This window comes from Hordeum vulgare, chromosome 4H, assembly GCF_904849725.1.
Source record: "Hordeum vulgare subsp. vulgare chromosome 4H, MorexV3_pseudomolecules_assembly, whole genome shotgun sequence".
In the NCBI taxonomy this organism is placed as follows: domain Eukaryota; kingdom Viridiplantae; phylum Streptophyta; class Magnoliopsida; order Poales; family Poaceae; genus Hordeum; species Hordeum vulgare.
In genome coordinates, this window is record NC_058521.1 from 588,589,616 (window position 1) to 588,599,792 (window position 10,177).

A 10,177-nucleotide genomic window follows, 5' to 3' on the forward strand; every position below is an offset into this window, starting at 1 on the left:
CAACTCTGAGGACGAACCGAGATATCGAAGGGACACAACAAGGAGAAGCTATTTCATGTACCCAGCTCGGCCTTGACAGGCCGGCCGAGGTTTATTCATGGACATTGACGCAGACACGGACATGGACGCAGACACGGACAAAGGTGCGGACGAAGTGGAGGCGGGCTAGTAGCGGCAGTGGGTGGTGCAGAAGCAGCGGCGGCGGAGGCCGCGGCAGTTGCCGCCGGGGAAGCCCTCGGTCCGGCAGACGTTGGCGCAGTTGTGTCCGCGCACGCAGGGGCCCCTGAACCTGTGGCTCGGCGACTCGCACCTCCGAGCCTCCGCCACCGCCACCGGGCCTCCCATCTCCCCCGTGGCCGCGAGCAGCAGCACGAGGAAGAGCGCGGCGGAGAGGAGCTTGCGTGAAGCCTCCATCGATCGATTAATCCTGCTTTGTACTGTATGTAGTTTATACGAGTGTGTCAGGGTTGGGTGTCGACGGAGCTGCTGTGTGTGAGCACCCCCAGCTCATATATAGCGGCACACCGCGCGCACAAACGATGCCACACGACACGAGACACAACGATTTGGCAGCCAGAGCCCAGAGTGTACCATACGTCTCAAAGAGAAAAAATGGCGGCAAAGCGAAGTAGGTAGGATCCGACGAAGGTGCGTGCGGCCGTCCGCTGCCTGTCAGCTCTCCAGGACACGGTGCTTCCGGTACGTACGTACTGCCGTGAGCGTTTGTGTTCAAGCAAGGTGGATGGATTGCTACAACAAACTTAATTACGTTGTCTGTGACGCCGACGACTATATGGCAGGTGGACGTCGTTCCGCCAGCCTGCGACGCGGCCTGCGGCGACCGGTCAAATGTGACGTTTGAAGGATTATAATTTTTGGAGAAGAGGGGGTGCCCTTCGGGCTCTGGATCGAGTGATGAAGACAAGCTTTTCGAGGATGCGTCGTTACAAACTGCAATCGTGAGCTCTCTACTTTCTGCGTGCACTCGTTTTTGGGTTGTTCTTTTAATTTCATGAATACGCGTTATGGTGTATCATTCCATTAATAGGGGGGAGAAAATACAATGACAGATCTTGAAGAGCATACACTCGCAAGCGCTTAGGAGATCGCTAGGAGCAGAAGATGGGATGCGCAGCCCTCAAGCTACAAGAGTCAAGTTACGGAAATGTTTGAGCTAAGCCCTCAAGCGCCAGCACTGGTCCGGGTGCGAGCTTCCTCCTTGATGGTGTGGACTCGAGGGATGCGGATGGTATCGCGCCGTCAAAGATGCACGTGTTGTGATGCCTTCACATGGTCCAGGCTGAGAGCATCATGAGGAAGGATAGACCCTTATGCTGGCCTGTTCGGGGTATTCTAGTATTTTTTTTCTTGTTGAATACACTAGTAGAAAAGAGGACTTTGGTCTAGGGCATCAAATCTCATTAGTCCCGGTTCACTCACGAACCGGGATCCATGGAGCATCGGTCCCGGTTCGTGAGGCCAGGGCGCCGGCCGGGCATCCTAGGCCATTGGTCCCGGTTCGTGTCATCCCTTTGGTCCCGATTCCAGACACAAACCGTGACTAATAGGCCGGCAACCGTTCGTATCCCCCTTTAGTCCCGGTTGGTGGCTCAACCCGGGATTATGGGGTGATGGCAACCGTTCGTCTCGCCCCTTTAGTCCCGGTTGGTGGCTCAACCCGGGACTGAAGGTCCAAACGGTTCCTCTCCCGCGTCGTTTCGAGCAATGAAAAGCACGAACTGAAGCAGAGTATCGCCATTTCTCTGTTTCTTCTTCTCTCTCGCTCTCCTCTCTTCTTCCCCTCTTTTCTTCCCTTCTCTTCTTCCACCATGCCAACCACTCGCTATAGAGAGGTGCTCGCACATGGCACGACCGAACTCAATGTCGTGTACACGAATGACAGTGCCACGATGCCGCGTTTTCTTACCTATTTCAAGAAATGGCTTCAAGAGGCGGAGGAGAATGAGAATTTCATGGGGCTTGATCTGGAGTACACGGCCAATCAACAAGGTGTTGCCGTCATCCAACTATGTTTCAAGAGAAATGTCATGATCTTTCAATGGGCGAGTAAGTTTTGAGGCTTTATTTGATCCAAGGTTATGAAATTTTCATATAGCGATCTAGGTTTCATTGGATAGCAATATGCAGTTTCTATGTTCCATTGGATAGCAATTGCATATAGTGATCTAGGTTTCATAGGATAACTATACATACATATATACATATATATATATATATATATATATATATATATGTATGTATATATATATATATATGTATATATATATGTAGTTATCCAATGAAAAATACATGTCATAGTTACTTTATGCAATTTCTATAATATATGCAGTTTCTATGTTCCATTGGATAGAAATGTCATAGTTAATTTAGGGTTTATTTATCAATTCATAGGATATGAAAATTGCATGGGATAGCAATATGTTTCATTTGAATCCTAAAGATCAATTTCTCTTAAGTTGTAGTGAAATATAGTTTAAAAATATTTAAGAATTGCAATAGTAAGTAAGAAAAATTCCTCAAATAACCTGCATGTTGCATGTTAATGATATCTGCTGATATTGGACAATTTTCTGTACTAAAAAGGTTGAACGAACAAAATGTTGCAACATCTAGGAAAGCTTAGAAACGAAATGACCAAAAATATAATCATTCATGTACAAGCATGTAGCAAGATGAGAGTGACATGTTCATGGTTTTCTGTATAAAACTGCAGTATGAATTGCATCGTTCAAAATTAGGCATGTTATTGTGTTTCTACAATAGAGAAGTTAGGGAGATGTAGATGTTGCAATGTCCCGAACTAGTATTGACAGCTATGTTACAAACAATGGCAATGATGGCCATTTCCTGAATTGCTCCTAGTAAATATTGCATTTACTAGGAAAAGCTAATTTGTAGTATAAAAAACGTGATCAACAAACATCAACTTTGCTTTTAGCAATCTCATAGTTGTAGTAGCAGGTGTAGAAGCATTTTATTTAGCATCATGAGGTGGCAAAAGAAGAAGATAAAAAACTAAAGTTATACATATTTCATGCTAGAAGCAGTAGTACTACATACTACCTTCTTTGTCGAGAATCTTGTACTTTTCCCGCAAGAATGACACAAAATTTAGGTTGCTGAAGCAAAAGTTGTAATGAAATAATTTTCCTTGTTGCAGAATCCTAAAATATGTTCCATTTGAATCCTAAAGATCAATTTATCTTTAGTTGTAGTGAAACAATTCTCCTTGTTGTAGTAGTATGTAACATCTATTTCATTTTAATTTGTTGTTGTTGCAGTAGTGACAAGCATTGTCCTGAACTCATGGACTTCCTTCGCAGCGACATACATTTTGCTATTGTTGATATAAGGAACGACAAGCTCAAGATGAGGCACAACTTCGGTACTGAGATACCAGCTCACTTCCACATTGATATCCAAGACAAATTCAAGCTTCAACATGAGAGGACTTCGATGGCTCATATGGCAGTCGCCTTGATTGACGAGGAGTACGCTGATATGAAGACCAAATTCCCAAGGTATCAACACAAAAAGTGGGAGATGGCCACACTTGACCCTATCAACATTGAGTATGCAACAAAAGATGCATACGTTTCATACGAGCTGTACCGCAAGATTCGAATCATGAACTATGGCCAGCATCACCTCACACTAGCTTGTGGACATTCTGATTCAGATGAGTAGTGTTCACAACGGCGAACACTTGTATATATATATATGTGCTAGATATTATTATGTACTACTTACACGAGTATTATTATGTACTTCTTGGACCAATTTATATATGTCTAGTTTCTGTTTGTGTCATTATAGTTTTCAAATTTGAATGGTTTATCCCTTTCTAACTTCATTTGCTGCTTTTCATGGTATCATGCATTTCGATCATATAGCATGTTTCATTTGATGTAACCCTCTTAACTTCGTGTACAAACTAATGACCCTGAAATTGAAAAGCGTTAAAAATGAAAACCTGATGAAGTCAGAAAAAATCAGTAAATGTATGAAAAATACCAAATGAAGTCAAAAAGTGTTGCAAATTGATGATGTGACCTTGAATGGTTCATTTTGAACACACAAAAAGTCTAGAGTTCAAATAAGTTCAAAAAAATGAAATCCCTTTTGTAACAGATGAGTTTTCGTAAGAAACTGTGATACTTCGAAAGAGATTGTCCGATTTGTACACGAAGTGCATTCAGTTTTTTTTCACAACCCTCTCAACTTTTTAGCACATGCTATGTGGGTGAAATTATGATACCATGCCAATTTTCAACCTATTCAGAGTTCATTTGTAGTGCTTTTCAATTTCTGTTTCATTTAGCTCAAAACAAATCAGTAAATGCATGAAAAATACCAAATGAAGTCAGAAAGTGTTGGAAATTGATGACGTTGCCTTGAATGGTTAATTTTGAACCCACAAAAATCTAGAATTCAAATAAGTTCAAAAAAATGAAATCTCTTTTGTAGCAAATGAGTTTTCGTAAGAAACCCTAATGCTTCGAAAGAGGTTGTCCGATTTGTACACGAAGTGCATCCAGTTTTTGCCATAACCCTCTCAACTTTTTAGCACATGCTATGTGGGTGAAATGATGATACCATGCCAACTTTCAACCAATTGAGAGTCAGAAAGTGTTGGAAATTGATGATGTGGCCTTTAATGGTGCATTTTGAACACACATAAAGTTTGAAGTTCAAATAAGTTCAAAAAAATGAAATCCTTTTTGTAACAAATGAGTTTTTGTAAGAAACAACCAAGGCAAAAAACGACGACATAAATGTTTCACATCTCTTGGCCACATCTATGAGTAGTTGCAAAGGATTATTACAACACAAGTTTCCTAACAATAGTTTTGAAATGAAAGAAGGCATTTCAACATGTACATATGCAGAGCAAAAAGAGCTATCATGATGCCATTGTGGATAACTAGGCCCGAGAATGCTAAGAAGTTCCTCATGACCATGATCAAGCAACCTTATGCATCGGAGGAGCAATGTAGTCTGAGCATTGAAACACAAAATATTCCATTGATTGACCAAAGAACCTTCCAAATCCATGATGCACCATAAGCTTCGCCATTTTTGACCCTCGAAGGGGAAAATTGTTATAAAGAAGCCATAAGCCCCACAAAATAGCAGAAGTTATATCAAGTTAATGGAATCAGATTCATTTCTCTGTTCAAAAAAGTACACTGGGAGGAAAAGGATGTAGGCACTTGAATGTTAAGGATGTCAGCAATTATATTCCAAATTTTGTTTGCAGCAATGCTATCAAAAAATAAGATGTTGAATGGATTCAAATTCATCACGGAACACACATGTAGGATCAATAACAGGATGACGTTTAGCTAAATTATCTCTACTTAAAATTTTATTGGAGAGAATGAGCCAAATAAAGATACAAATGTTTGGAGACACTTTTATTTTTCGAATACAATCTTGTAAGTTAGAAAGCACGCCGTCAAAATTAATCAGCTTATGAAGAGCCTTGATAGAGTAAACACCAGATGGTGTAAGCATCTAGATAGCCGTGTCATCCTCGGATGAAATTCTAATATTTCCAAATGGTGTCACCAACTCACAACACCTAGACATAGTGTGTGCATCAACACATCTCGTGAAAGTAAATTTTAGATCATGACCATCCCAAATTTTAGCAACAGAGGCATCTTATAATGGACATATTTCAAAGAGGTCCCAAAATTGAGTTTCAATCTTCAATCAAAATGTCATCCTAGAAAGCAATAGGTTGCTCATTACCAAGTTTCCATATATAAAAAAATGCGGCATGAAAGGCCCAAGATATGCTCTTCAGAAAGGGAGACCCCAACCTAGGTTTAGCCCAAAGAATATTGGATTTATCAGGAAAGGTGTTTTGGCTACCTGATGCATTTGCATCCGGATGAAGAGTAACTTGAAAAAATAATAGTAACTGTTTCCATGAAAATCTGAATTTTTTTCTAGATGTTCGTGTTAGTGTTGCAAGCATGCTTGAAATTTGTCATGCGAATCGAAAGAGTGGTGTTTCCTCACTGAAAAGAATAAATTTGGATGTGACATTTTGGGGTAACAATTGATGTTTAATTTGTTTTTGTTTTTTTGCACATACCAATATGCTTAACCTTTTTAACTAAAAAATTTCAGGCAGCATTTGAATGTGACAAAGAACACATTTTTTTTTTAATTTTTGATCGGCAGGAGCACGTGCTCCCGGAAGCCGGCCACCTGATCTATTGTCAAAGAATCTCTAACTCCAAGAGGCAAGCATAGCCATATTAAAATCCCGTAGACTAGGGACTCCCAGTCCATCAAATTCTTTCCTTCTAGAGATGAGCCCCCATTTGACCAAATGATACTTATGTCCATGTTTTAACTTACCCCAAAAAAATGAGACAATTGATTGCCAGTGGCTTCAATGTCACATTTTGAAAATTAAGGAGATGTTGTTGTCGATAGTGAGGAACGTGTGATGACTTTGTATTAATCTATTCATTAGCATTCTGTATCATTAGCATCTGTATCGTTAGAAAACAAAAACAAAATTTCTATAAAAGTTATAATAATGTATTAATCTATTCTGGAATGATAAAATTAAGTATTTTAAATAGGAAGACACTACTGTTATTTATTCTGGACCGGGCTGGGCTCAGGCTTAGATTTGTAGGGTTGGGCTTTTAAAAGCCCGGCCCAACAGATGGTCAGGTCTAGCAGCGGTCCTCGCGCATGCGTGCCGCCGGGTGTCAGCGGCCGACGCACACATGGCGCGCCGATCGTATCGATCAATCACGCGAATGTCTATACTGGTCACAACACGACGAGGCATGCATGCCATTTGTGTACAGAGCTAGTGAGCAACCGAGTAACGCATATAGTACACCACACATGATTTCAATTTTCAAAGAAGAAAAAACTTACATGATCGAAAGAAGGATTCCACTGTGATAATTGGCAAACCTTACAGCAAACTCTGAGAACGAACCGAGCGAGACACAACGACTCGTGCACACTCGTAACAAACATACAAAAAAAAGGAAGAAGGGAAGCTTGCCGAGACAAGCTGAGACTTATTCATGGACACGCATGGACGCACGCAGGAAGAGAGAGGCGCAGTTCAGCCACCGTCGTACGTGCACGGGCGGACGAAGCTAGGCATGCATGACGCGAAGCAGAGGCCTGTTGGTTAATGGTGGCAGTGGGTGGTGCAGAAGCAGCGGCGGCGGAACCCGCGGCACTTGCCGTCGGGGAAGCCCTCGGTCTTGCAGACGTTGGCGCAGTTGGACCTGCGCACGCAGGGCCCCCTGAACCTGTGGCTCCGCGACTCGCACGTCCGCGCCTCCGCCACCATCACCGGCCCTCCCAGCTCCCCTGCAAATGCAAAGCCAATCAGATCAGACCACAAGCTCAGAGCCAAACCAAATACAGTACCACACACACACCGGCTCACTGCACCGTTGCTATGCGTACCTGTGGCGGCGAGCAGCAGCACGAGGAGCAGCGCCGCCGAGAGGAGCCTGCGTGAAGCCTCCATGGATGGATCGGCTACAGCTCGGAGGTCAGGGTGTTGGGGGAGGGATAGAGCTGGTGTGTGTGTTGCGTCTGTGTGTGAGCAGCCCAGCCCGGGGGCCTGCGTTATATAGAGGCACGGCGCCGCACGCCCAAGCGATGCCGATGCCGATGCCATGGGGGTGGTGGTCACGCCACACGCACCGATGCGGCAGTTAGAGCATGTGTGCGCCTCGAAGGAAAAGGCAACGAGGCGCCGAGCAACGTGGACGCTCCAGCACGTACGTGCTGTCGTGCTCTGCTACCGTCCGCTCCGCTCCAGGAGGCGGCTCGGCGATCACAGTGCAGAGCTAGCTAGCTAGTCGCTCCGTTTCTAAATATAAGTCTTTTTAGAGGTTCCATTAGTGGACTACAAACGGATATATATAGATATATTTTAGAGTGTGATTCACTCATTTTGCTCCGTATGTAGACACATAGTGAAATCTCTTAAAAGACTTGTATTTAGAAACGGAGGGAGTACTACTAACTAGCCGTTATACTTGCACTGCTGCGAGCGTTTGTCTTCGAGCTATGGTGAATCGCTAGAGCAAATTCACGTGACTTACGGCGCCGACGATTATTGGTTGGGTCGCCGTGAGCTAGCTAGGGAGCGACGAACGGTTTTGTCGCGCACGCCTCTCGTCTCGTGAACACGAAACACTATGAGCATCCACGTTTATGACGGGCTAATTCCGTCCATCAAACGTATGTGCACACATTGATTGGTCATGTGTTATATACTCCCTCAGTCCCAAAATTCTTATCTTATATTTGTGCAGACATGAATGTATATAGTCATGTTTTTGTATTTAGATACTACATTCATTTCTGAACAAACCTAAGACAAGAATTTTGGAACGAAGGGAGTATATGTATATATTTTTTCATAACCAACCACCTCAATTAGTATATTCTCTTCGTCACGGTTTAGAAGACGTGCTTGAAAATTCTCTAAAACCTATATGATTATTGATTGGCTGTAATATAAGCTTAAAAATAACATTCACACTATGTATGGAAATATGAGTAGTATAGCGGAGTCTAATTAGCTACTAGAAATAAATTCAATGCGCCATAAACCTTGTCTATTATGAAAACACGCGTAAATTTAACCATGTCTTCTAAATTATGACGAAGGAAGTACTACCTTAAATCGATACAAACTCATTCAACTATATGAATGATATATACACAACGTTCAACTATTAAATATAACATGTCATCGAACTATAAACAATTAGCATGTTTGTCTATTGTGAAGAAGACCATACCCAGTTGTCCTTGCCCTTTCCAATGCCATTGTCGTCTTTCTTACGTAAGTACCGCTTGAAGATGCGGTATGCATCAAACCAGCGTTATCCTTTTTTGATGGTTGTCCGACCATTTCACGGACCGCCTGATCTTGCTCTCGGACGAGGGCACACGTTTTCCTCCGTTGCCGCTTCTTCATAATGCACGCGTTAGTTTCCTTCTCTACGGCAGCCCGCGCCGCCGCACCAGCCGTCGTCATGTTGGCAACGAGTCCGGGCTCTGAGGCCCTTATCCTCTCCTTCTCACGGCAGGCACATCGGTTCTGGTGAGACTCATACTCCGCACACCGATGATAGGGAAGGAGAGACTAGAAGGTTGTCGGGAAAACGATGATCCATCCCTGGAGGATCCGTGAGCCTGTTGAGCCGGCGCTATGGATTTGCACGGGACAGATCCTGCTATCGGTCGGGCTTGTCTTCTCTAGAGCGACGGAGTGCAATGCGGACGGTCATTGGCTTCTTCAACCCACACGTGATGACACCCCGGTCACTAGATTCGGACTGGCCGTAGTCAGATCGGCTGCCCGTCATGTCGGAAAAGGTCGAAGATCGCCGAAGATGAGCTCGAATGACAAAGGGGGGTGAAGGAGAGTGAAGCGCCACAACCGCACTACGCACCCCTAGCAAAAATGCTAGATATGTTTCGCGGGTCACAGGACCGGGAGTGCACAACAAAGATGCAGCTAGCTAGCCGCCATTAAAGCATCTACGACCGTACATCCCAAATCCGTCTCAAATGTTCGGACAAAATTGTCCAAACATTGAATGGTCATGAAAAATCAATCCAGATGAGGGTCTTAAACGAATTTTAAACACCGAGGCCGATCGACATCCTTTACATCTAGCCAAAATATGGATCGGGTTAGACGTGACGGTCGGTCCGAACGTTTAAGATTCGTTTAAAACGCCCGTGTGGATTAATTTTTTGTGAATGAATCATCCGCTTACATGTTTGTAATGAATTTAAGACATTCGGATGTAGATGCTCTAAGAGCATCTTCAACAGCCGTGCTAAACAAGCGCCGCGCCTTAAATTTACTCATTTTAGCGCGAGAGCAATCGACAGAGTGTCTCAAGCTGGCGCCCAATAACCGTGCGCGCGGCATATAGAGTTGGGCGCACGGTCTGAATCGCCATCGCGCGCTGCGTATTTGAGGGATCCGCTTCCACGTGCGGCACACACGAGCGCTCGTGCCGCACTCTCTCGACCGCGCCACCTTAGCCCCGCACGCGCCGACACCGGCAAACTGACCCGATGGACGCACGCGCCGGCTCCCCCCCTCACCGCATCCTACAGCGGCGAA

At 44.0% G+C, this 10,177-nt stretch overlaps 2 protein-coding genes across 2 annotated transcripts; both read right to left on the minus strand.

The window, feature by feature from the left end:
* Nucleotides 1-30: 30 nt before the first annotated feature.
* On the minus strand, nt 31-502 carry LOC123447327 (defensin-like protein 1). The gene has a single exon (XM_045123918.1). It carries the CDS (start codon nt 412-414, stop codon nt 166-168), a length of 249 nt encoding a protein of 82 aa, XP_044979853.1. The 5' UTR covers nt 415-502; the 3' UTR covers nt 31-165.
* Nucleotides 503-6,887: 6,385 nt separating this feature from the next.
* On the minus strand, nt 6,888-7,632 carry LOC123447328 (defensin Ec-AMP-D2-like). The gene is made up of 2 exons (XM_045123919.1): nt 7,483-7,632; nt 6,888-7,383 (listed from the first exon to the last, which is right to left on the minus strand). Exons 1-2 carry the CDS (start codon nt 7,544-7,546, stop codon nt 7,199-7,201), a joined length of 249 nt encoding a protein of 82 aa, XP_044979854.1. The 5' UTR covers nt 7,547-7,632; the 3' UTR covers nt 6,888-7,198.
* Between the last annotated feature and the right edge of the window lie 2,545 nt (nt 7,633-10,177).

Excerpts from the sequence above, each read along its gene's own strand:
- LOC123447328 (XM_045123919.1), bottom strand. The coding sequence starts at position 7,546 with ATGGAGGCTTCACGCAGGCTCCTCTCGGCGGCGCTGCTCCTCGTGCTG. Across the intron at positions 7,384-7,482 it reads GCTGCTGCTCGCCGCCACAG|GGGAGCTGGGAGGGCCGGTG; the intron begins GTACGCATAGCA and ends TTGCATTTGCAG.
- LOC123447327 (XM_045123918.1), bottom strand. The coding sequence starts at position 414 with ATGGAGGCTTCACGCAAGCTCCTCTCCGCCGCGCTCTTCCTCGTGCTG.